A 25,246-nucleotide genomic window follows, 5' to 3' on the forward strand; every position below is an offset into this window, starting at 1 on the left:
CCCACCTGTGAACAGAACGCTTCAAAGGCTGTGAAAGGAGGAATTCAGCTGCTCAGCCTGCAGACTTTCACTTAGCACAGAGCTTCTCCCCGGGATAGCAAAGGTAGGTGCCCGGCCCAGGGCTGCCCTCTGCCCAAAGGAACTACGCACAAGGGCCCCCTGGGCTTTTCCTTCCTCATCCATGAGCGCTCACTGCCCTTCCGGGAGCGGCGAGACCTCGTCAGCAGCACTGCGCTGATCCTGGGCTCTCGGATGCACCCACCTTAAAGCTCTTACCTGGTGCCACATGTCCAAAGCCTGTTTGCAGCCCAGAAACTCAGGGCCACAATTGTTCTCAGAAGATGCCAGCAGATTCTGCACATAACTGCCAGTGTGCAATGCCCAAGCTGGCCCAACCAGTCCCTTTCGATAGGTCCTACTCCTACCAACGTATGTTGCTGTGAAGGGAGCCCAGCTAACCAGAGTACCAAGCAAGCTCCCCAAGGAAGCCTATTTAGATGGCCAGCTCTGTAGAGGGGGGAGTATCTATTGTGCTGTGCCTGGTACAATGGAGACCCCATCTCAGCAGGGCTCCCTAGACATTGTCAGACACATCTCGCAGTGTTCCCAGCCCCCAGCTGCACAGATGAGGCAGCGCACGAAGGGGCGCCCCAGCCAGGCGTGTTAATGCTGGGCTTCATAGAGCCCAGGCCAGGGAATAAAGCAGAAAAATGCTTGGAGGGTGCTAGCCAGTCACCTTCCAGCCATGGGGGGCACCACTGAGATTCATTAGCGGTCTCAGCCCCATGGCGCTAGGCGCTGTACAGAAAGACAGGCCTGCCCCAAGGAGTTTACAAGCTAAGTGTCAGACAACAGCTGGAGCCAGACAGATGGGGTGGGGGATGGGAAGAGCACACGGTAAGGCTGAGAAGACTCTAAGCTAAATAATACAACTCACATGAATCACTAGGGGCCAGATCCTCAAAGGGGGGGAGGCTGAGCTGCCGTGGAAATCAATGGGAAGTAGGCACCCAAATCGTGCGCGGAGCTGGGCCTGGCTGAGACACGTCCCAGAGGCTGCCGGCAGAGGAGGCAGGAGCGCTGGGAGGGGCTGGTTCGCGTCACCTCAGTGGAGCCATCATGGGGAATGACTGGCCTCCACGGAGCCCCTGTGCATGGGCTGCGGCCGGGCCGGTTGGGAGCCCGACTCTGTATTTGCTCCCTGGGTTAAGAGAGAGAGGGTCTGGGCCCTGGTGGATGGAGGGGAGAGATCTGGCCCCGGCCCCCTGCTTGCCCGAGCATCCCCCTCTGCTTATCAAGCTGTGGCCGGGGGGGGGCCCCGCCAGGGTGGGGGGTGCAGGGGAATTACCCCCCCCCCCTTAGGGGCACCTCCAGTTCACAAGAAATTGGTCCACTTAGAAGCCACAAGCTCCTCCTCCCGCAGGCTGGCTGGGGCTGGGCCACCTCAGTCCCCTCCCCCGGGGCCTTATCAGGGTTGGTGTTTGCCGAGGGCTGGGCACAGGCGCGGCCCTTTATGCGGCTCCTTCCCTATCAGCGGATTATCAGCACCAAGCCAGGGAGTTCCCCCTTCCTCACCTGGGCTCAGCCCTGACCCCAGCCGCCGGGCAGGCAGCAGCGCCCCCCATTTCAGCGCCACCTGCGCTCTGCCACCCGCAAGGCCGCCTGGGCACAGCCCTGAGCTGGGGGGGCCTTGCCCCATTTCAGAGCGGGGGGTGGGACTAGAGACCTCCCGAGGCCTCTTCCAACCCTGATCTTCTATGATTCTATGGGTGCACCTCGCTGGGGGGCTGGGCGGCGGGGGTCGGGGAGCGCCCAGCCCCGGGGGTGGGAGTTGGGAGGCGGCCCCGCGGGGGGAGGGGTTTGGCCTGGCGGGGGGAGGGGGGTTGGTCCAGCTGGGTTCGGCCCGCGTGGGGGGAGGGAAGGGGGGTTGGCCCGGCGGGGGAGGGGTCGTCCGGCGGGGGGCGGGAATTGGCCCGGCTGGGTTGGGTCCGGCCCGGCGGGGGCGGGGGCGGGAACTGGTCCTGTCCCGCCCCGGGGCGGAGCCAGCCCCGGTGTCCTGGCGCGGCGCGGCGCTACCCGGCCCGCCCAGCCCATGGAGTTCGACGCGCGGCTGCTGCGGCCCGCGGGCGGCTTCGGGCGCCGCGCCCGGCTCCTGGCGGCCGCCACCTGGGCCCCCAACGCGGCGCTGGCGCTGGGCTTCTTCGCGGGGCTGCTGCTGGCGGCGCCGCCCGCCCACCGCTGCCGCCCGGACCCCGCGCTGCTGCCGCCCGCGCTGCGCAACCTGTCGGGCCGGGCGCTGCTCAACGCCTCGGTGCCGCGGGGCCCCGCGGGCTGGAGCCGCTGCTTCCTGTACCGGTACCTGCCCGGCGCCGCGGGACCCAACCGCACCGGGCCCTGCACCCGCGGCTGGGACTACGAGCTGCCCGCGGCCGGGCTGCGCTCCAGCCTCGTCACCCAGGTGCGGGCCGGCTTGGGGGGGCTGTCCCGGGGGGAGGGCGAGCCGGCTTTGGGGGTGAGCCGGCTTTGGAGGGCTGTCGGGGCCGGGGTGAGTTGGCTTGGGGGGGCGAGCCGGGGGGGGCGAGCTCCCTGCTGCCTGGCACCCCATGTCTCTGTGCCCCTGTTGGGGTAGCGCTGCCCAGGTGCCCATGCGTGGGGTGGGGACACTGAGCTGGGCTCACTGGGCACTGTGACCCCAGCAATGCACCGGCCCTGGCGTGCTCTGTTGCAGACCCCCAGACAGATGCTCCTGGCCGGTAGATGCACCTGCTGCTTCCCCGAGGGTGGCTGGGGAGGGCCGGATGGGCTGCAAACACTGAGTCACAGGCACTTGGGCATTTCCAGCCCTGCATGCTGCTTTCATCTGCCCACCTCTTGGCAGAGCTGTGGGCCCCGGGCTGCTCTAGCTTCCAGTCTGCCCGGCCCGTCCTAGCCGTGCTGGCTGCAGGGCTCCTGCCTGGTGTCTGGCCGAAGGCCCCAGGCTGGTGGTAATCCTAGAGCTGGCCCTGCACACACCTTGTGTACCCATAACAGGCGCTAGCAGCCTTGTCTTTTTCCCCAGGAGCCCTGATCAGGCGTGAACCCCTGGTGCTAAACTTGGGTCTGCCTGGGGACTGGCGCTAGGGTGACCAGACAGCAAGTGTGAAAAATCGGGATGGGGGTGGGGGGTAATAGGCGCCTATATAAGAAAAAGCCCCAAATATCGGGACTGTCCCTATAAAATCGGGACATCTGGTCACCCTAACCGGCGCTGAAGATGCCTCCAGAGGTGGCCCCGCTGGCCCTGGCCCCAGCAGAGCTGCCCAACTGCCGTCTCCTTGTGCGTTTGCATAATCCGCAAACCTAGCTGCGGTTTTGTTGCAAAATGTTGGGTGGGGAGGACAGTTACAGGGCTGGGAGAAGAGCCCTGCCTGCCTAGCCAGGCCATGGTGACATGCTCCCGGTGTCGACGTTCGAGAAAGTGCCCTGACTTGAAAAGCCTGCGCCTCCCTGCCCCTGCCCATGCTGTGGGAGCAGGGGCTGCGGAGTCTGAATCCCACTGCTGACACCAACTCCCTGGGGACCTTCATTAGCTCTCCCCCTGGGAGGGTGGTCCCAGCACTGGGAGGCCTGTGGGTGGGGCAGGGGGCAGATTGAGCTGGATTCTGCTGCTGCCCAGGCCGGATGTGCCGTGAGGGTCCGTGCTCTCGGGGGCTGTGTGCAGGGGAAGGAGATTGAGCCTTGGAGCGGGTGGATGGGCAGAGCCCTGAGTGAGAGCTCCCTGCCTTCCTGTGCTCGGTGCGGGCGCTCCATCCCCCTGGCCGGGCTCTGCTTCTCCAGCAGTGCCTTGGGGAGGGGGTGAGAGTCGCATGTCTCGGGCAGTTACTTCCTTCCCCTGTTTGCTGCTTCCTCTGCACTTGCTGGCAGAGACAGAGTTTTCCAGGGTGTTTCCTGCCATCCCTGGGCAGCGGGGGTGGGGGTGAGGAGATGCCAGTTGTACTGTCCCCCGGGGGTGCCTGTGTTCAGGGTGCAGCTGGTTCCCTTGGTGGGTCCCTGTTTGTTAGTGATGGATTTGCATGGCTGGCAGAGTGGAGATCACCTTAAATTCACGCCTTGTCCTGCCTCTGCTCTACTGCCTTGGGCAGAGAGCCTGTCTGACCTGGCTAGCGAAGCATGGTCAGACCTGATCAATGGCTGGATGGGAAACCTCAGGGCGATGCAGGAAGTGGCTCTGGGATGCTGGAGGGGATGTACTGGGCTGTGATGTGCTGCTGGAGGGTCCTGCCCTCTGGATGGGACAAAGGAAGGTCCAGGCTTGTTTTGCAGGAGTCAGGGTGTTCGCGTCAGTGGCCTGGCTGAATTCCTCATCCTGCTTCTCTAACCTCCCCCTGTGGTTTCACCTGGGCCTTCCTGCCCGAAACCTCTGAGCAGTGCGCCTGCTGAACAGCTGCAGGGGTCCAGCCCAGAGGGGGCTGCATTGCAGTGGGGGATGGGATGGGATGTCCCCTGAGTGGCCTGGAATGATGGGACGGTACCAGGTCTGCTCAGCTCACCCCCGTGTGTTAGGCCCCTTCAGGGCAGCATCAAGGACTTCATGGCTCACTCGTCCTTCCTCTGGCAGTGGGACCTGGTGTGCTCGGATCGCTGGAAGGTGCCACTCGAACAGACCACCTACCTGCTGGGCTGGCTCAGCGGCTGCATTGCGCTCGGCTTGGCCTGCGACAGGTAAAGCACCACCCACAAGGGGCCCCTGCTCAGACCCTCCCACCCGGCCAGGTGCAGCATTGTCCATAACCAGCCCTGCCCCTTGGGTTTGTGGCCAGCCCTGATATGTGCCCGGGGGGGTGGGGGCTGTTCTGTGTCTCTCCCCCTGCCCAGCTCACTGCCCATTGGCTCTCACCTCTAGGTTTGGCCGGCGTGCCACCTTCGTGTTCTCCCTGGTGCTGGCGGTTCCCCTGGGCATCGGTGTGGCGCTGGCGCTGAATTACATGATGCTACTGTCGCTGCGGCTCCTCCTCGGTGCTGCGCTGGCTGGCACCTTCCTCTCCCTCTACGTCGCACGTGAGTCCGCTTGGTCCGCCACCGGACACGCCCCTTCCCTGCTCCAGGAGAGGGCACCCCGCGGAGCTCCATGGCCCTGTGCATGTGGCCCCTTGCCCTGGCTTTTATAGTATCCCTTCTTTGTATTACCGGGGCCCCAGACGTGGACCGGCACCCCCTGGTGCTAGGCGCTGTACGAACACAGACCAGACCGACTGTCCCTGACCCTGAGAGCTGACAGTCTAAGTAATTACCTCTGCAGCTCCCTCTCCCTCTCCTCCCCCCCTTCCCCCCAGGCCGGGGAGTGGAGAGCCCAGCTGGGCTCAGTTTGGGTCTGGTCTGGGAAGTGATGTGTCCTTGCCCCGTCCTAGGGTCACCTGCCAATGTAACCCCAGCGCCCTCCCTCCATGTGGTGGGCATTGTCCTTCTCCAGCTGACCAGCAGGGGGGTTTCAGCGCAGGCTGGGAAGTTGTCCTGGCTGGAGCCCTAGGGCAGATGGGTGACGTGTCCCTGGGCTGTATGGCCCCCTGGCTGGCTCACGGGGCAGCCGCTCTGGAGTGCGTGATGCCCAGCTAGGTCCCTCTGAAACACCAGTGTAACTGGCCCTGGGACTCCGGCGAACGGTCTCCTGCTCGGCGGGGAGAGGCTGCCAGGAGGGAGCCGGAGGCTAGGGGTGTCTGCTGCAGCCCCGGGGAGTGGGGAGAGCACACGGTCACCTGGGGAGTCGGCCCCCCTGCGAGCTGAGCCGCACGGGGCTGTATTTGCTCCCACATTGCCCAGGGCTGCAGTGGGGAACGGGCAGCAGCTCTTGCTTGTGCGTTGCTCTGAAGAGGTGACCTGGGGGCTGTGGGGGAGCCTGACTCCGCAGCCCCCCTCCCAGCTGGTGCCCCTCATCAGTCAGGCCAGGCTGGGAGCAGAAGCTGGCCCCGCTGTCCCTGCCCAGCGCTCGCCTTGCGGGGTGTCAGCCTGATGCAGCGTGAATCTTACACCCCCGGTCTGGTCTGAGCAGTGCCTTTCTCGCCCCACCCCAGGGCTGGAGCTGTGCGACCCTCCCCACCGGCTGATGGTCGTCATGGTTGCGGGGTTCTTCTGGGTTGCCGGGGAGCTGCTGCTGCCGGGCTTGGCGGTGCTGTGTCGGCAGTGGCGGCTGCTGCAGGGTGCCGTGACGCTGACGCTGGCTCTGGTGGCCACCTGCTGGGGGTAAGGACCGGCTGTGCTCCGGGGGGGCTGGGAGCTGGGCGGGGCAGGGCCAGCCTGGCTTTGCTGGACACCTGTGGGAAGATGGCCGGGGAGCTGGAGTGGCTGGGGGGAGAGCCCCACCCTGAGGCACTGGGCCCCATCACGCCCAACCCTTCCCTGACCTATACAGCCCCCTGTGCCAGAGCTGACGTGCTGGCAGGGACCCAAGACCCAGCTCCATGGCATGAGCGGCCCACGGGGAATACAGGCAGCGCCTCCCCCCCCACACACACACACGTCCCAGCGATGGTGAATCCGGCTGGCAGCGACTCTGGGACTGCGGCTGGGTCAAACGCTCCCCAGGCCCTTCAGCTCAAGTGTGGCGCCGGCTTCCTCTGAAGGGGCCCTTGAGCCCACGGGGCTGGGGGTAAATATTTGCTCCACGCAGATTAAACACAGTTAATTTATTTGCCAGGTTGGTTCTGAGCTTTGTGGCCTGATCAGACCTGGGGCTTGCAGGGTGGGTGGGGGTGGGGGTGGCAGAGAGAGCGGGAGCTCAGTTAGCCCTGGACGGGGCTAGAATGTCACTTCCTCAAGTGGCAATGTGGCAGGGAACGGCTGTTGGGGGGCAGGAGCAGCGGCTGGGTCCCTGTGCTGCTGGCCCCAGGATTGGGGGGAGCCTGGTGCAGGCGCTGGGGGGTGCTGCTGGTGTGGGTTCCCCGTCCAGTCCCCGGGTTGAGTGCACCCCAGACTGTGCGGAGTAGATGGCTGTGATGGGTCACAGTGAGCCTGGCCTGGCTTGGTGCCACCGTCCCTCGCCCGGGGGGCTCCCTGCAGGGCTGCCCCCGCCTGGCAGGGCACAGAGTGTCGTGGGAGCAGGTTCCGTGCGGCCGCGTGCTGAGGTTGGGCCTGTGGTGACCCTGGTGACGCTCTCCCTCCAGCTGCCCGTCGCTGTTCCCAGAGTCGCCCCGCTGGCTGCTGGCCACGCGGCAGCTGGAGAAGGGCAGGAAGGGTCTGCGGGCCCTTGCTGAGGGCAACGGCGTGAGCCTGGAGGACGAATTCTACAGCCAGGAGCACCTGTTAGCAGGTGAGAGCTGGGCCCGAGGGCCCCGGCCGCGGGTCAAAGTCAGGCTGAGTCCTGTGCTGTTCTCACGTGGCGCACTCCCCCCCAGTCTGAACCTGCTCCTCCTCCCTGTCCCCACCACCTCCTGGCCTTGGCTGAAACACTAACGCTCTAGGACCCAGCTGTTCCTAGGCTCCGTCCCTCCCTCTGGCTCTGCCCCGGAGCTGCGCTGACCGTGCTGCCCTTGTGCCCCCAGAGCTGGAGTCTGACGGGGTCCCGCTGCCACGCTACCACACCCTCTGCGACGTCTTCAGCACCCGAGTCATCTGGAAAAACAGCCTCATCCTCGGCTTCACGGCGTAAGGACCCACCACGTGCTGGGGGCAGGGAATGGCTGGACCATGGGCCTCCCTGCTCCACCTTGTGCCTCCTTGGCTCTCCTGGGCACTTCCCCGTGTGCCAGGGCAACCTTGCTCCCAGCTCTTCTAGCATTGGGCTCCCCCGCACACACAGCTCTGCTGATGCCTCTCAATCCACAGCACCCCCCATACTCTCCCTGCTATCCCAGCCCTGAGCTCCCCCAGCACGGTTCTGTGCCGTCCTTCCCTCCAACCCGCCTCCCCCTGCTCTCCCCGTCCCGGCTGCCCTGAGTCTGAGCAGAGCTCGCTGCTTGTGCAGGCTGCATGGCGGTGAGTGATGAGCACAGAGCTCGCCCGGCGGCCAGGCTGAGACCCTCCCAACTCGCGTCGCGTGCCCTAGCTAGGTCGCGGTTCGGCTGCACTCCCCGTGAACAGCGCCCCCATCCCTCCTGCAGGTTCATCGGCAGCGGGATCCGGCACTGCTTCACCCGCAACCTGGCTCCCTACCTCCCCCGGTTCTACTTCTCCTACTTCCTGCTGGCGGCGCTGGAGGCCGCGGCCTGCCTCTTCCTGTGCGTCACCGTCAACCGCTTCGGGCGCCGTCCCATCCTGCTGCTCTGCACCATCCTAACCGGCATCGCCTCGCTGCTGCTGCTGGCCCTGACGCAGTGTAAGGGGCAGGGGGCCTGGCCTGGCCTGGCCCGTGGGGACTAGCAGTTCTGCCCCATTGCATGCTGGCCGCCCCTCCGCTGGCGCTGGTCCTTGGGAAGGGGGGGCGTGAGCTCCCTGGGTCTCCCGGTAACTGCGAACCAGCGTACAAGTCACAGCATTCCTGCCCAGCTGCTCACCCAAGCCCTGAACCCCAGGTAGCTGCCCACCCCCCCAGGGCAGGGCAAGCCACCTCAGCTGGTGGGAAAGTCGTGCTGCGAGCCTGGGACTCCAAACCACCTGGCTTCCTGCTGCGGCCTTGTCCCCTTCCCCCCAGCCTTGGAGTTACTCCCCCCAGGGTGGTGAGAGCCAAGGAATCTGCTGGCGGCTCTGCCCACCCCTGATACTGGAGAGGGGTGGACTCCTGGTTGGGGAGGGGGCATTCTGAGGTGTGTGCTCAGCCCCTCTGTCCTGCCCAGGGAGCAGCTGCCGGCGGTCTCCCTGGGCTGGCACATGGGTACATTCCCTGCCCCACTCACCAGGCAGGGCTTAAAAACCCTGTGTTGTAAATCCATGGGGGAGCCAGCCCTGGCGCCCACCTGCACCCAAGGCCCCAGCTAGCCGGACTGTGGCGTGCGCTCACTCCGCTCCCTCGCTCCTGACTCTAGATCTGCTGGACTGGATCATCCTGACCCTCTCTGTCCTGGGCATCGCGTACTCGCAAGCTGTCACCATGCTCAGCATCTTCTTTGCCAGCGAGGTCCTTCCCACTGTGGTCAGGTAGGAGATGGGCCCGCACTGCAGCCCCGCGTCTCCCACGGCAGCCATGGGCTAGTGCATGATACAGGGCCCGGAAAGGTGGAAGGGGAGGGGGCAGCACTGGCTTCCCGCGGGGGAGGCTGTAGCAAGTTCTCTGAGGGGTGGGTATTGAGCCTCAAGCATCATAGAATATCTGGGTTGGAAGGGACCTCAGGAGATATCTAGTCTAACCCCCTGCTCAAAGCAGGACCAATCCCCAACTAAATCATCCCAGCCAGGGCTTTGTCAAGTCTGACCTTAAAAACCTCTAAGGAAGGAAATTCCACCACCTCCCTAGGGAACCCATTCTAGGGGGACCCCTTGGGAATAGAGCCAGCTTCCCCCAGTCTGATCCAGTGCCCCGGCCTGGGCGCTGCCCCTACAGCTCTCTCTGTGATGTACTGCCCCCAAGTCAACCAAACCGCTGCCTGCATGCCATGGCAGAGTCCCGTGGGGCATGACCCTTGTGTCCTTCTGCCCCAGCCAGCCCATGCCCCACAGCTGGGAGGACACGGCCAGGCCTGGGGGCTGCTTCATGTTGTGCTTGGCTGCTTGCCCAGGCAGGGGCCAGGCCCAGCCCAGCTCCCAGGCTGCACCTGCTGCCTCCAAGCCGCCCAGTCAGGGCAAAGCCCCAGCTCTCCCAACCGCCAGGTTGGGGTGTGGCACCCCCTTGCCCCATGCTTTGGTCAGAGGAGGCGCTGTCCCTCAGTGAGGGCCTGGTCTGTGTCCCCCCCTTGCAGGGGCGCTGGGCTGGGCCTCATCATGGCTGCCAGCTTCGTGGGCAAAGCAGCCGGGCCCATCATGGACATCCAGAACAACCGGGGCTTCTTCCTGCACCACGTGGTCTTTGCCTCCTTCGCCATCCTCTCCGTGCTCAGCATCATGCTGCTGCCCGAGAGTAAGGGCAAGGGCCTGCCCGAGTCGCTGCAGGACGGTGAGAGTCAGCGCCGGCCCCCGCTCTTCCGCTCCTCCCGCCGCAGGGACCAGCTGCCTCTGCTCTCGCCCCGCAGCGCCGGCCACGCCCCCGAGGCCCAGGACTACGCCCGCCTCGTCACTGCCACCAAGAAGATGCTGAGCTCCCACCGGCGCACCCCCCCGCGGGACAGGCAGCTGCTGCTGGAGCCTGCCCTGGGTGGTGACCCCCAGCAGGAGACTTAGCTGGGCTGGGCTGTCTGTGAGGACTGTGCCCTGTGGGTGGGGGGACAGCACCCAGTGTTAACTGCCCTGGGGCTGCAGGCGTCTCCTGCACCCAGCGGGCTGTGTCGTTTGTGTGCGGTACCTCCTGGGGCCCATCGCACGACTGTCTCCGGGCAGCAGCTTCCTTCTGCTAGTCTGGAGGCCCTGGCGTGACTGTTAGGTGCCATGCGCAGCCTCCTACCAGCGGGGCTGCTGCCTCTGCCTTGCCTGGGCCTGCCTCACTGGGGTGTTTGGGGGCTCCCACACCCCCTGCTGCGTACCAGCCCTGCAGGGAGCGGGGCCTGGAAGAGAGTGCCCCCCACCCCCTCCTAAGGAGCCCGGCTGGGAATGGGGGAGGCTCCTGGCTCAGGGAACACCAGTCCCTGTGCCTCCTGGCCAGGTGAGTGGCTCACTAATAAAATGTGCCTTATTTCTAGCCTGGGCCTGGTTCTGCTTTCTCTCTGGGGGCCTTGGGAGGAGGAGGCTGGGCTGGGGGCCCCCGGCCTAGCACTGGGCAGCCCCCTTAACCCAGGCCCAGGAGCAGCACTTCACTCCCCCTCCACTGGCAGGTGCCCCCTGCCCATGCAGCACCCAGCTCCAGCCAGTGCCGCACTCCAAGTCTCTTTATTGGGGGGTGACGTAGGGGGATTCTCACCTGGCACTTGTGTCAGAACCTCCCCAGGGAGCAGAGCCTCCTGGCCCTGGCACAGCCCTCGGCCTCATCAGGTCCCAGCCTGGGGCTGCCCCTGCCCTGAGTGCCCCAGCCAGGCAGGGCCCGAGGGGCTGGATCAGCCAGGGGCTGCTGCCCTGCTCCCTCCTGCCTCCCTAGGCCAGCTGTGCCTTGCCGCTGCCACCCCCTCGGCCCTGCCCCTCCCGCCGCCTGGCTTGGGCAATTCCCCCTGCTGGGGGCCTCTGCAGGAAGTGGCTTTCCCCAGGCTTCCTGGGCCTCAGCTGCTCCAGGGCCCCTGCCAGCCCTGCCCCTCACTCCTGACCCCCAGCTCCCTGCTCGCCTTTTCCTGCACTGAGCTCCCTGGCAGGACCCCCCCCTCCCTTGGAGGACTTTGTTCTCTGCCCTCTCCCAGCTCAGCTACTCCAGGAGCCGGGCTCCCAGCCAGCCTCTGCCCCTTCCACGTCTGCTGCAAAAGTGCCCTGAGCCTTACTGCATAATGTACCTCCCCCATAGCCAGCCCTGCCCCTCTCCTCCCCCTGCTCCCCTCTGCCCCATCAGCCCTGCCCCTCTCCTCCCCGTGCTCCCCTGTGCCCTGCCACTCTCCTCCCCCCTCTGCCCTGCCAGCCCTGCCTTTCTCCTCCACTGCCAGCCCGGCCCCTCTCCTCCCTGTGCTCCCCTCTGCCCTGCCAGCCTTGCCCCTCTCCTCCTCCTGCTCCCCTCTGCCCTGCCAGCCCTGCCCCTCTCCTCCCCGTGCTCCTCTGTGCCCTGCTCCCCCCTCTGCCCTGCCAGCCCAGCCCCTCTCCTCCACCTGCTCCTGGCTGCCTCCTGCTCCCCAGCCTGCCCCTTGAGAGCCAGGCTAAAGTTAAGGCTGGCTGTGGCGCTCTCCCCATTGCCCGGTTACTGGTGCCCTCTGCCCCTTGTGCTGCCCCCGGCTTTGGACGGGGGCCTGGCAGGAGCCCCCCCCGGAGCCCGGCTCAGCACTCATTGCAGGTTGAGCTGGGCGTGTGGGTCTCCGTGCAGTTCTCATCCCTGCGCCCTCCTGGGGCTGGTGCATGGGCAGAGGCAGGGCTGAGCTGCAGGCGCTGGCTTCGCCCAGCCCAGCCCCTGGCATGTGGGGGGCTGCCTGGGCCCCGGGCTGGCTCTGCTGTTAAAAGCAGCTTGTTCCCAAGGCTGGCGCTGTTCAGGTGTCCCGTGCCCGGGGCTCAGCAGCACTAGGGCCGTGTCCTGCAGAGGCGGCTGCTCCCAGGTTCTGCTGGTGCTGGGCAGGACCCAGCCCCCTGCTCGCAGGATTCCCTGACACTCAGGAGCGAGCTCTGCCCCCCCGGTCCCTGAGTCCCCCTCCCTGCCCCAGCCCTAGTGCCCGTACAGGTCCGCCAGCCGGCGGAAGCGCGGCCCCCACTCGCTGAGGTAGTCGTAGTCTTGGTCGCCATCCGTCAGGCTGGACACGATGGAGCTGAGCGAGCCGGCCACGGAGCCGGAGCCCTCGCAGTCATAGATGAGGGCTGTGTCGTAGGGGGGGATGTTGGGGTCACTGTTGGCTGCTTCCAGCCCCTGAGGACAGGAGAAAAGGGCTTTGAGGCTGAGGGGGGGGGGGCGTGGCTACTGGCTACTTGGCAGCAGCTCTTGGGCCAGGCACCTGTCTCCATGCCCAAGCTCGGCCCTCCTGCCAGCGCCTGGCCTGCCCCTGCCACCTGTGCCCACCCCTCAGATCCTGGGAGCCCCATGGTGCCCACTGGAGCACCAAGCCCCACCCATGTTGAGCCAGTCACAGCCTGAGTGTGGTGTGGGACCCCAGTTCCCTCCCTCCTGTGCCAATGTCACCCCTCCCACTCAGGGCAGGGGCTGTGTCTGTCCTTGGAGGTGCCCGGCATGGTTTGGATGCTGGAAAGATTATCCCAGCAGGCAGGCTCCAGCGTGGCTAGAAGCCAGCTGAGCAGGGCCCTGCGGCCAGCAGACTGGCCCTTTAGGAGCCCGGCCGAGCAGGAGCTGGCAGACTGGTCCTGGGGGCACCCGGCCGAGTGGGGGCGCTGGGGCTAGGGACCGGCCCTGGAGGCACCCGGCCGAGTGGGGGCGCTGGGGCTAGGGACCGGCCCTGGAGGCACCTGGCCGAGTGGGGGCGCTGGGGCTAGGGACCGGCCCTGGAGGCACCTGGCCGAGTGGGGGCGCTGGGGCTAGGGACCGGCCCTGGGGGCACCCGGCCGAGCGGGGGTGCTGAGGCTGGCAGACCGGCCCTGGGGGCACCCGGCCGAGCGGGGGCGCTGGGGCTAGGGACCGGCCCTGGGGGCACCCGGCCGAGCGGGGGCGCTGAGGCTGGCAGACCGGCCCTGGGGGCACCCGGCCGAGCGGGGGCGCTGGGGCTAGGGACCGGCCCTGGGGGCACCCGGCCGAGCGGGGGCGCTGGGGCTAGGGACCGGCCCTGGGGGCACCCGGCCGAGCGGGGGCGCTGGGGCTAGGGACCGGCCCTGGGGGCACCCGGCCGAGCGGGGGCGCTGGGGCTAGGGACCGGCCCTGGGGGCACCCGGCCGAGCGGGGGCGCTGGGGCTAGGGACCGGCCCTGGGGGCACCCGGCCGAGCGGGGGCGCTGGGGCTAGGGACCGGCCCTGGGGGCACCCGGCCGAGTGGGGGCGCTGGGGCTAGGGACCGGCCCTGGGGGCACCTGGCCGAGTGGGGGCGCTGGGGCTAGGGACCGGCCCTGGGGGCACCTGGCCGAGTGGGGGCGCTGAGGCTGGCAGACCGGCCTTGGGGGCATCTGGCCGAGCGGGGGGCCCTGGGGCTGGCAGACCGGCCCGGTTGGCCCATTGACCTGTTCCAGCTTGGCAGGCGCACGCTGGGGCCGGCTGGGAGCAGCACCAGCCCATGCCATTGCCCCCCGCTCACCTCATTGATGAAGTCTTCGATGTCAGAGGGGCTGGCGGGCAGTTTCCGTGGATACGGGGGGGTGGCGTAGCTGTAGGGAGTGTCTCTCCGGATTGGCTGCTTGCCCAGGGGGCAGGGTAGGGGGAAGAAGTCAGGATTGCGGAGCTGGTTTATGTCGTAGGCGCCCTACGGAGAGAAAAGCTTTAGCGCCTGCCAGGGGCAGCTGGTGAGCAGGTCCCTGCCTGCGGGGGGCGCTGGGCTGCAAGGGGCAGCGGCAGTTTGGTGCTGCCCAGTCTGGTGTAATATGGTGTGTGTGTCCCCTAAACAGGAGAGACGGGGGACTGCAGGGGGCTGCGGGTCGGCACTGAGGGGTGGCTGGGCTAGCAGGGGGCTGTGGGTTGGGACCGAGGGGCAGGGCTGGGCTAGCAGGGGGCTGTGGGTCAGGACCCAGGGGCAGGCTGGGCTAGCAGGGGGCTGTGGGTCGGGACCGAGTGGCAGGGCTGGGCTAGCAGGGGGCTGTGGGTCGGGACCGAGTGGCAGGGCTGGGCTAGCAGGGGGCTGTGGGTCAGGACCGTGGGACACTGGCAGGGCTGGGCTAGCAGGGGGCTGTGGGTCGGGACCCAGAGGCAGGCTGGGCTAGCAGGGGGCTGTGGGTCGGGACCGAGTGGCAGGGCTGGGCTAGCAGGGGCTGTGGGTCGGGACCGAGTGGCAGGGCTGGGCTAGCAGGGGGCTGTGGGTCGGGACCGAGTGGCAGGGCTGAGCTAGCAGGGGGCTGTGGGTCAGGACCGTGGGACACTGGCAGGGCTGGGCTAGCAGGGGGCTGTGGGTCGGGACCCAGAGGCAGGCTGGGCTAGCAGGGGGCTGTGGGTCGGGACCGAGTGGCAGGGCTGGGCTAGCAGGGGCTGTGGGTCGGGACCGAGTGGCAGGGCTGGGCTAGCAGGGGGCTGTGGGTCAGGATCGTGGGACACTGGCAGGGCAGGGCTAGCAGGGGGCTGTGGGTCGGGACCCAGGGGCAGGGCTGGGCTAGCAGGGGGCCCCTCACCTGGTCCTCCTCGCCCCCGCCCTGCTCGTCGTAGTTGAGGATGTTGTCGCGCAGGTCGTCCTGCGAGCTCCCCAGCAGCCCCTCGTGCCGCGGGCGCCGGTGGCAGCGCTCCCGGACGGCCGCCAGCAGGGCCAGCGCTGCCGAGACAGAGAGAGGCGGTGGGGCCGGGGCCGGGCCGGGCTGGGGCGGGGGTCAGCGGGGGCGGGGAGGGTCGTTGTCTCACTTACACAGGAGCAGGATGATGCTGCTGAGGATGATCATCAGGGCCCCGAAGCTGAGCCCCGCCCCGGCCGTGGAGGCAGCCGCCGCGCTGGCCTGGCAGCTGCCCCCCTCGTCGCAGGGGCACACGGAGACGTTCAGCAGCTGCGCCCGCTCCTGCCGGGGCGTCCCAGAGTCGCTGAGCAGGAGCGGCAGGGAGTGCAGCCCCGCGGGCACCGGCACCAGCACTGCCAGCACCGCGTGGGTCGCTGGGCGGAGACAGGGACACCATGATACCCCGCGTGCCTGCACCCGCCCCAGCCCCTATGGCCCCGAGTTCTGCCCCCCACTGATCGGGCCCTGCTCCCCCCTCACCAATCAGTCCCTCCTGCTCCCCCCGCACCCATCAGCGCCCCCTGCTCCCCCCTCACCAATCAGTCCCTCCTGCTCCCCCCTCACCGATCAGTGCCCCCTGCTCCCCCCTCACCGATCAGGCCCCCCTGCTCTCCCCTCACCAATGGGGGCGTGCTCCCCCCCACCATCCCACCGAGCGGGCCCTGCTCCCCCCTCACTGATCCTCTCCTGCTCCCCTGTCACCAATCGGTCAGTCCCTCCTGCTCCCCCCGCACCGATCAGGCCCCCCTGCTCCCCCCTCACCAATGGGGGCCTGCTCCCCCCTCACTGATCAGGCCCCCCCTGCTCCCCCCTCACCGATCAGCCCTCCCTGCTCCCCCCTCACCGATCAGGCCCCCCTGCTCTCCCCTCACCAATGGGGGCCTGCTCCCCCCCACCGAGCGGGCCCTGCTCCCCCCTCACTGATCCTCTCCTGCTCCCCCTCACCGATCAGCCCCCCCGCTCTCCCCTCACTGATCAGCCCCTTGCCCCCCCACTAGGCTCCACCCACCCCGGCCGATCAAGTCTTTCCCCCTCAGGCGGGCTGGGGCGGCCCTGCCCTCACTGTTGCAGGGCCGTGGGGAGCGGGACTCAGGCTGTCGCCTCCCGTCCATGGGCGAGGCGATCGCAGCTGGCGCTCGCTCTGGCCCCCGCCCTCACCGTTGAGCTGGCTGAGGCTCCAGTTGTGGGCGAGCTGGGGGGCGTCGGGGCTGAGGCGGAAGTGGAAGGGCTCGGCGTGGGGCGGCAGGTCCTCGTCCATGGCGCTCAGCAGCAGCCCCCGCCCCTTGCTGGGCTCGCTGCACATGACGCCCGCCAGCGGCAGCAGGGCCGGCCCGTGGTCGTTCACCTCCACAATCTCGATGGACAAGGTGCCAGTGGCCGTGCTCGGCGGGTCAGCTGGGGACAAGGGCAGACAGGTCAGGGCCCAGCACTCACCAGCAGGGCTCAGCCAGCGCCCCCCAGCTCACCGTTATCGCTGGCCAGGATGACAGCGGTGTACCAGCTGCCCTGCAAGAGGGGCGAGCGGCGTGGCAGCTCCCGCTTGGTCTGCACCATCCCGGAGCGCGGGTCCAGCAGCAGCCAGTCGGCCGGGTCGTAGGCCAGGGAGTAACTGCAGGCAGAGATACCAAGTGATTTGCCTAGGCAACCAACCCAAACCTTTCTGGGGGCATCCCGGGAGCCCTGCCCTGGCATGAGCAGCTGGAGGCGGGGAGGGGGAGAAGCAAAAAGTCACATCCCCTCTAAATGAGAGTAAAGCAGTGTAACAGCGGGCTAAGGCGGCACCTCTGTCCTAACAGTACCCACCGCCACCAGGTAAAGACACAGCTCGTAGGCTGTCTAGCGACAGCGTCCTGTCTGCCAGGAACCACTTAGCAACAGGGAGTGTGAAATCTACACTTCATTGTTTTGCCTTTATGGTACCTTCTCTATTGTTTATCTAGATGGTTTCCGTCTGGTTCTTTAATTGTCTGTCTATTGCAGAACTAATTTGTGCAAGGTGGTGGGTGTTACTGGGTAAAGCGTTGGGCTGCAATACGTTAGGCTTGGTCAAAGGATTATTGTGTAATACTTTCGTTTAAAATGATTGGCTAAGGTAGCGCTAAGCAGGCCTCAAGCTTAACTATATAAAGTGGGGTCCAAAAGGAAGATCTTTGGCACCAACTCCAGACACAGCCCAAGATGGGAGCTGCCAGACCTCAACGCGCTGCCAATTATATCGTGCAGACGCTGGAGGAACCCCGGGCGACCTGATCCTGACGGGTCACCAGGAACAGTTCACTTGCCTTATGGGCGTGGTGCACTGCCTGCTTGGCGTGTGGGTTCTGTCTGGTAACTGTTACCACCCAGCAGTGAAGGATATCACTGTGTAAGGCTCGTTCACGGGTACACGGCCCCACAAGCCTGCAGGAGATGATGCCCTGAGCCCTAGCAATTGAGTAAAGGTGGAGGTGCCCTAGCATGGGCGGGTAACACCCCACCCAGAGCCAGCGCCAAGCAAGAGGAGTTGAAGCCTGCGTGGCAGAGCGCTGAGCCTGAGCGCCCAGCCCCTGCCAACCTGTCTGATGGGCGCTTCCCCACCCAGGGCTCCTGCAGGCCAGAGCGCCACCCCCGCCTCAGCAGCCCCTGCAGCCGGGCTGGCGCCGCCACTCGGCGGGCACCAAGGGCCAAGTTCCCCATCCTCGTACCCCCCCATGGGGCCCCGCGCTGGCCAGTGCAGCTACCACCCCCTGTTCCCCAGCCCCTGGCACTGCGTCCAGGCTGCTCCTGGGGGCTCTGCCAGGGCTCCTGGGGATGCAGGTGGCGCTGGCCCCTGGTCAGGGCCCCCTGGGGGTGGGCTCACCTGAGGGCCTGAGGCTGGCAGGTGTCGGGGTCGCTGGCGCTGAAGGTGATGAGCTCGGTGCCGGGTGGCGCCCCCTCCGCCACTCTGGCCAGCCGGGGGTTCTTGGGGAAGAAGGGTGCCTCGTTCACGTCCTGAACCTGCACCTGCACCATGGCCAGGGCCCGCGTGGTCTGGGGGGCTGACGGGTGCAGCTGGTTCTGGTTCTGGACGGAGACGGTGAGCGCGAAGTGGTCCCGCCCCTCGTGGTCCAGGGCCTGAACGTGGAGGGGCCGAGAGTTAGTCACAGGGAAAAGAGCTAACCCCAGGCCAGCCACCCCAGGGGTCGCTCTGCACATGGGCTCCCCACGCCCAGGGGCCGCTCTCCAGCGGGGCTCCCCACCCCCACGCCCAGGGGCCGCTCTCCAGCGGGGCTCCCTACCCCCATGCCCAGGGGCTGCTCTGCACATGGGCTCCCCACGCCCAGGGGCCGCTCTCCAGCGGGGCTCCCCACCCCCACGCCCAGGGGACGCTCTGCACATGGGCTCCCCACCCCCACCCCCAGGGGCCGCTCTCCAGCCAGGGTTCAGGGCTGGGACATGGCCTGGCTGCTCCCTGGGGCCGTTGGTAACGAGGGGCAGAGCATGGCCCCTGCACTGAGCGACTCATCTCCAGCTGGGCCTGGGCTGGAGGGAGCAGGGGCCTGGCTGGGGCATGGGTGCTGGCCAAGCCCCCTGGGTCTGGGAGCAGGGACAGGCTGTGGCCCAGGGCGCTGCCCCCTCACCTTCACCACGGAGAGGACGCCATCGTTGGTGCGGGGGTCGGTGCGGATGGCGAAGGCCCCGTCCGGGTCACCCTCCAGGATGGTGAATCGCGCCAGCCAGTTGGGGGAGCCGGGCAGGTCCTTGTCGTGCACCAGGAGCCGGCCGATGTCCACGCCACTCGTGTTCTCCAGCACCTCCACAGAGAACTGCAAGAGAGCAGCCGGGGAACTCACGGCCTGGCACGATGGCACGGCCCATGTTCACATCTCCCCCAGTGTGGGCCAGGATCCTTGTCCCCCGGCACGGAGCCCACAGAGGGCAGGAACCCCCCCGCGGCCATGCAGTGAGTCAGACTGGCCCCCAGGCATCCTGCACCCTGGGCCCCCAGCCGCTGGCCTGGCTCCCTACCTCCGGCTTGGTGAACTCGGGCGGGTTGTCGTTGATGTCGTCCACGTAGATCACGGCGGTGGCTGTGGTGGCGAGGCCGTCGCCCGACATGTCGGCCACTTGGAGAGTCAGGTTATACACACTCACCACCTGGGGAGGAGGGAGCCAGCTACTTGCCTGTTTGTCAGGCCCAGCACCAGCCCATCCCCATAGTGCCCTGGACCCCTGGAGGGGGCAATGCCCGGCGTTACCCGGCCAGGGCCTGCCCAACCCAGCCCTCATTGGCCTGAGTTAGCCCTGGTGCACAGGGCTCTGCTAGTCTTGCCCAGGGGCTGCCCACAGGTAGCCAGAGCACACTGGTCTTGGTTGCCACGCAGTATACCACTGATCGAGTGCAGTCGGGCAGGCCCCCAGCCTGCCGTGTGCCTGCAGGGACTCTCAGCCCACAGCGCCGGCTGCCCCGAGGCCCGTTACCTCGCGGTCCAGCCCCACTTGCACGGTGCGGATCTCGCCTGTGGTCTCATTGATGCTGAAGAGCCCGGTGGAGCCCTGCTCCAGGATGGAGTATCGCAGGGCCGCGTTGTCCGTGTCGGGGTCGTCAGCGTCTGTGGCTTCTGCCTTCAGCACATAGGTGCCTGCGATCAGAAATACACCGTGGGTGTAGAATCATAGAAATGTGGGGCTGGATGGGACTTGGAGAGGTCATCAAGTTCAGCCCCCGGCGCTGTGGCAGGGCCAAGTAAACCTAGACCATCCCGGACAGGTTGTCCCACCTGTTCTTAAAATCCTCCAATGACGGGGATTCTACAACCTCCTTGGAAGGCGATTCCAGAGCCTAACTACCCTGAGAGTTAGAAAGTTTTTCCTAATATCTCACCTAAATCTTCCTTGCTGCAGATTATCCCATCACTTCTCCTACCTTCAGTGGACATGGAGAACAATTGGTCCCCGTCCTCTTTAGAACAGCCGTAACGTATTTGGAGACTGTTACCAGGTCCTCCCCCTCAGTCTCCTTTTCTTAAGACTAAACATACCCAGTTTTTTTAACCTTTCCTCCTAGGTCGGGTTTTTCTGAACCTTTGATCATTTTTGTTGCTCTTCTCTGGACTCTCTCCAATTTGTGCACATTTTTTCTAAAGTGCGACACCCAGAATTGGACACAGTTCTCCAGCTGAGGGGGACAGGTACCTCCCATATCTTACATACAACACTCCTGCTAATACACACCAGAATGACATTAGCCTGTTCCACAGCTCCATCACATTGTGGACTCATATTCACCCTCAACCCCAGATCCTTTCAGCAGCACGACCACCTGGCCAGATATTCCCCAGTTTGTAGTTGTGCATTTGATTGTTTCCTTTCTACATGTAGTACTTTGCACTTGTCTATATTGAATTTCATCTTGTTGATTTTAATTCTGTCTGCCAAAGTGCTTGAAACTCCTCCCAGCTTGGGGTCATCTGCAAGTTTTATAAGCCTATTCCACCCATTGTCCAAGTCATCAATGAAACTATTGCATAGTACTGGACACAGGACAGCCCCATGTAGGACTCCATTAGATACATCCCCCCTGTTTGACAGTGAACCATTGATAACTATGCTTTGAGTGAGATCTTTCAGCCACTCGGGCACCCACCTTACAGTAATTTCACCTAAGCCCACACCTCGCCTGGGCAACAAAAATGGCAGATGAAATTCAGTGTTGATAAATGTAAAGTGATGCCCGCTGGAAAACCAAATCCCAACTATACATATTCTTATCTTACTTAACTAAATATTCTTAACCTGTTCTTTCCCTCTTCTGGCTTGTGATCCTTCCCCCCTTGTTGTCAATATTAATGATGTTGAGTATCTGGTCACCATTAGCTTTTCTCAGTGAAGATTGAAGCAAAATAGGCATTAAACATCTCAGCCATTTCGATGTCATCAGTTGTTCGTGCTCCTTCCCCACTAAGTGGAGGCCCTACATGTAAATTCAGCTTTTTCTTGCTCTTAATGTTTTTAAAGAACCTCCTCTTACTGCCTTTTATGTCCCTTGCTAGGTGTAACTCATTTTGTGCCTTAGCCTTTCTCATGTTGTCCCTACATAAGAACATAAGAACAGCCAAACTGGATCAGCTCAAAGGTCCATCTAGCCCAGTATCCTGTCTTCCAACAGTGGCCAGTGCCAGGTGCCCCAGAGGGAATGAACAGAACAGGGAATCATCAAGTGATCCATCTCCTGTTGCCCATTCCCAGCTTCTGGCAAACAGAGGCTAGGGACACCATTCCTGCCCATCCTGGCTAATAGCCATTGATGGACCTATCCTCCATGAATGTATCTAGTTCTTTTTTGAATCCTGTTATAGTCTTGGCCTTCACAACATCCTCTGGCAAGGAGTTGCACAGATTGACGGTGCATTGTGTGAAAAAATATGCCCTTTTGTTTGTTTTAAACCTGCTGCCTATTCATTTCATGTGGTGACCCCTAGTTCTTGTGTTATGAGGAGTAAATAACTCTTTCTTATTTACTTTCTCCACACCAGTCATCATTTTATAGACCTCTATCATATCCCCCTTAGATATCTCTTTTCCAAGCTGAAAAGTCCCAGTCTTAAGCTCTCCTCATACAGCAGCTGTTCCATACGCCTAATAATTTTTGTTGCCCTTTTCTGAACCTTTTCCAATTCCAATATATCTTTGTTGAGATGGGGCGACCACATCTGCACTCAGTATTCAAGATGTGGTCATACCATGGATATATATAGAGGCAATATGTTATTTTCTGTCTTATCTATCCCTTTCTGAATGATTCCCACCATTGTTCACTTTTTTGACTGCCGCTGCACATTGAGTGGATGTTTTCAGAGAACTATCCACAGTGACTCCAAGATCACTTTCTTGAGTGGTAACAGCTCATTTAGATCCCATCATTTTTTAGGTATAGTTGGGATTCTGTTTTCCAATCTCCCTACATGCTGGTGCTGTTCCTTTGTGCTCCTCCTTAGCTATGTGCTCATACTTTTGTGTTAGATTTGTGCCGGACCGGTGAATGCCAGGCCCTCGCAGGCTCACACCAAAGACACCCACCTGGGACGGCTCCCTCCACCACGTGCCCCGTGAAAACCTCCTGCTGGAACAGGGGCCGGTTGTCGTTCTGGTCCACCACAACAATCTCCAGGTCAGTGGGGTCTTCCAGGGTCGCGCCCCCCAGGTCCAGGGCAAAGGCCCTCAACTGGGCACAGGGCAGAGAACAGGCATCAGCCACAGCTCCCGGCTCCTTACCAGCCACCAGACAATAGCACACTTCACTGCCGACTAACTGGCTCCAGGGCTGTGCCAGTCCCAGCCGCTGCCAACAGGAGATGCTGTAGGGTATGACTGGCCATGCTGGCTCCGGAGAGCTCACCCCTATCCCAAGCCAGGCTCCCAGCAGGAGGCACTGTGTTCCTCCCCAGGCCAGAACATGCCCCCCCTCCCCCAGCTGTGTGTGTGTGTGTGTGTGTGTGTGTGTGTGTGTGTGTGTGTGTGTGTGTGTGTCACACAGCAGCAAAAGCAGAGGAGGCCGAGCTGCATGCAGGGAGGGGCCCTTACCCGGAAGCGGTCGTTCTTCTCCCGGTCCAGCATGGTGTTGAGGAAGACCTTCCCGCTCAACTTGTCAATGGAGAAGATGCCCAGGGGCTCCTCGTCCACGCCCGGCCCCTTGATGCTGTAGATGACGCCCCCAGGCAGCTGCTTATCCGACTTGATCTGCCAGAGGGACATGTGAAAATAAACCCACAGGGCTGGCAACCTCTCGCCCCGCACCCATCCCCAGCCTGGCCCTCTGGGACGAGTGCAGGCCCAGCCATCCTGGGAGCAAGAGGTCTAGGGGTGGGCGGCTGCCTGGATCGGCCCCTGAGCCACCCACCCGCAAGGCATTACTAGCAGCCAGGGATGCCCAGCACATCATCGGAAGGCGGGCTCAGGCTGGGCGAGGGCGTGACTCAGTGTGTGTGTGTGTGTGTGTAAGTCGGGGAGGGAGTGGGAATGGGTGTGTTTGTGTGTGTGTATGTGCTATGGGGAATGGGTGTGTGCACCTGTGATGGTGCATGTGTGTATGGTAGTGGAAGTGTGGGAGAGAGTGGATGTGTGCCTGTGCAAAGGTGGATGGGTGTGTGTGAGATGGTGAATGGGTGTGTGTGCGTGCAATGGTGGATATGTGTGTACGTGCAATGATTGTCCATATGTGATGGTGGATGTGACTAGTGGATGAGTGTGTGTGATGGTGGATCGGGGTGGATGCGTGTGTGTGTGATGGTGGATGTGTGTGTGTGTGATGGTGGATGATGGCTGTGTGTGAATGGGGGATGTGTGTGTGTGTTGGTGGATGGGTGTGGATGCGTGTGATGGTGGATGGTGGCTGTGTGTGAATGGGGGATGTGTGTGTGTGTGATGGATCGGGGTGGATGCATGTGTGATGGATCGGGGGGGATGTGTGTGTGTGTGATGGTGGATGGTGGCTGCGTGTGAATGGTGGTGGGGTGTGTTTGTGCAGTTGTAGATGTGTGTGTATATGATGGGAGGGCTGGGTGTGTGTCTGACACAATTTGGGGGGGCGCCGCCCGGGAGTGAGGGCCAACCTACATCCCTGCCTCTATAGCCTGGATGCTGGGTGACCCCTGAGGTGAGGAGAAGCCCCGTCTACATTTTTCTGCCCTTGCCATGGCCTCTGTCCTCCCCAGGCCTGATGCCCCAGAGCTGCCCTTGCCAGGCCGAGCAGGAGGCAACCTTGCCCACACCGTACGCAGCCCAGCTCTGGAGTTCTGGGGCCCTGGGCCATTGCAGCACCTGCCCTGGGCTGCTCAGGCCAGGCCGGGCAGCACATACCTGCACCAGGAGGTGGGGGATGCGCTTGTGGTTCTCGGACACGCTGATGGGCGGGATCACCCAGGCCCTCTTCACCCTGCTGGGCCCAGCTCGCTGTCGCCACGGATACAGGACCAGGGGGCTGGCGGGGAGGCCAGCCTCCCCCTGGGAGAGGTTGATGCCCTGTTGGGACAGAGGCTGCGGTCAGGCCAGCCCACCGGTCACCCCGGCTGCCGCTTGCTGGCTCCCCCGCCCCACCTGGGCACGCCCTGGGTAGGAATCAGTGGGAGTGGCAGTCGGTCATTGCCCCACCTGGGTATTTGGTGAGGGCGTGGAACGGGCGATAGCCACGGTTCAGATCCAGGGGCGCAGAGCGGAGTCAATGCCAGGTCTGCAGGCTGGGTGCGGCGGGGACGCTCTGAGGCAAGGCTGGTCTCCTCCCCACTCAGGCTGTGCTGCCAGCAGTGACGGGGGCCCATGGCTCCAGAGCATGGGGATGTGAGGCAATCCCACCCTCGCACTCAGCCCTGCTCCCCGCCCAGCGCTAGTGGTGGGGGCTCTTCCCTTGTGCCCATTTGGTGCCTGGGACAGGCAATGCCCCGCTCCTCCTGGGGGATTCCCCTTGCCCAGGGTTTCCTCTCTGCAGAGGCTGACCCCTCTCTCCCGCTCCACGGGACTGCGCTGTTTTGGACAGGTAAGGGCTGATGGAGGCAACAACACCGCCGGCTGAGAACGCAGCAGGCTGGATGTCAGAATCCTTGAGAGACACCCATAGGGACACCCCAGCACAAGAGCCCCTGGCTTTTCTTAGGCTCCGATTGTGGAATTTTCCTGCAAGGGGCGCACACATTCCTACAGGCTGTGCATGCAAACAGCCGCAGTACTGTAACACAATGCTAATCTGCATGATACTGCTCTGCGACTAGGCGCTGGAACTGTGTGAAAATATCTTCTTTTAAGCTAACCTTAGCCACACCTGTCAGGGCATCAAAGGCTCGTGTGTCGAACACATCTGGTGTGCATAAGCAAGCTCTGTAGCCAGTCCATATCTGGTACAGAAATACATGACATGGTGTCAGAAGTAAATTAAGAACAGAAAGAAAACAGCAACCAAGGTTGCAAACAAAAGGAACAAAGCAAGAAAGGTTGCAGGGTCTCATATGCATGCCACGAAGTCCCAGAGACCTTCAGCTTTGACAAACCTTCAGACTGGAAACAAGACTTCGCATTACAAGCAAGCCCCACAAAGAAACTGAAGCTATCCGGGTATCTTCTCTATTTATGCTCTGGGGAAGCAGGCAGAGCATAGCTTTAAATCCTTTGCCTTTATTGGAAGATAGTCACTAAGATGACAAGGAAAGGGGTCTGGCTATGTTAGACGCTCACTGTATACCTCAGAGAAATGGGCGTTACGAAAGAGCACATTTTCCCCAGAGAACTCAAGGACCAGGAGAAAATGTTATCTGGTTTCTAAGAGCTCTGCATACATGAGTTGAAACCTGTGATTTGGGAAATGCAAAACATGAAAATAGCCAAAACAGACTGGTTAA

At 63.6% G+C, this 25,246-nt stretch overlaps 2 protein-coding genes across 2 annotated transcripts; one reads left to right on the forward strand and one right to left on the reverse strand.

Annotated features, from left to right (window-relative positions):
* The first annotated feature begins 2,092 nt into the window (after positions 1–2,092).
* SLC22A31 (solute carrier family 22 member 31) lies at positions 2,093–10,673 on the forward strand. Its single transcript, XM_065416665.1, has 9 exons — positions 2,093–2,458; positions 4,598–4,701; positions 4,883–5,037; positions 6,048–6,216; positions 7,137–7,282; positions 7,515–7,617; positions 8,073–8,287; positions 8,934–9,045; positions 9,804–10,673. The coding sequence occupies exons 1-9, from the start codon at positions 2,093–2,095 to the stop codon at positions 10,219–10,221; spliced, it is 1,788 nt and encodes a 595-aa protein (XP_065272737.1). The 3' UTR covers positions 10,222–10,673.
* Positions 10,674–12,262: 1,589 nt separating this feature from the next.
* On the reverse strand, positions 12,263–25,003 carry CDH15 (cadherin 15). The gene is given in 16 exon segments (XM_065416658.1): positions 12,263–12,460; positions 13,787–13,951; positions 14,808–14,944; positions 15,035–15,274; positions 16,059–16,295; positions 16,367–16,509; positions 17,740–17,993; positions 18,500–18,685; positions 18,888–19,016; positions 19,341–19,501; positions 21,939–22,083; positions 22,443–22,598; positions 23,718–23,879; positions 24,662–24,745; positions 24,882–24,971; positions 24,974–25,003. Coding segments are annotated over 16 exon segments (2,517 nt in total).
* Between the last annotated feature and the right edge of the window lie 243 nt (positions 25,004–25,246).

This window comes from Emys orbicularis, chromosome 14 (genome assembly GCF_028017835.1).
Source record: "Emys orbicularis isolate rEmyOrb1 chromosome 14, rEmyOrb1.hap1, whole genome shotgun sequence".
NCBI classification, from domain to species: domain Eukaryota; kingdom Metazoa; phylum Chordata; order Testudines; family Emydidae; genus Emys; species Emys orbicularis.

Coding starts and splice junctions, on each gene's coding strand:
- SLC22A31 (XM_065416665.1), top strand. CDS start 2,093: ATGGAGTTCGACGCGCGGCTGCTGCGGCCCGCGGGCGGCTTCGGGCGC. Junction 4,702..4,882: donor CTCGGCTTGGCCTGCGACAG/GTAAAGCACCAC, acceptor TCTCACCTCTAG/GTTTGGCCGGCGTGCCACCT. Junction 5,038..6,047: donor CCTCTCCCTCTACGTCGCAC/GTGAGTCCGCTT, acceptor GCCCCACCCCAG/GGCTGGAGCTGTGCGACCCT.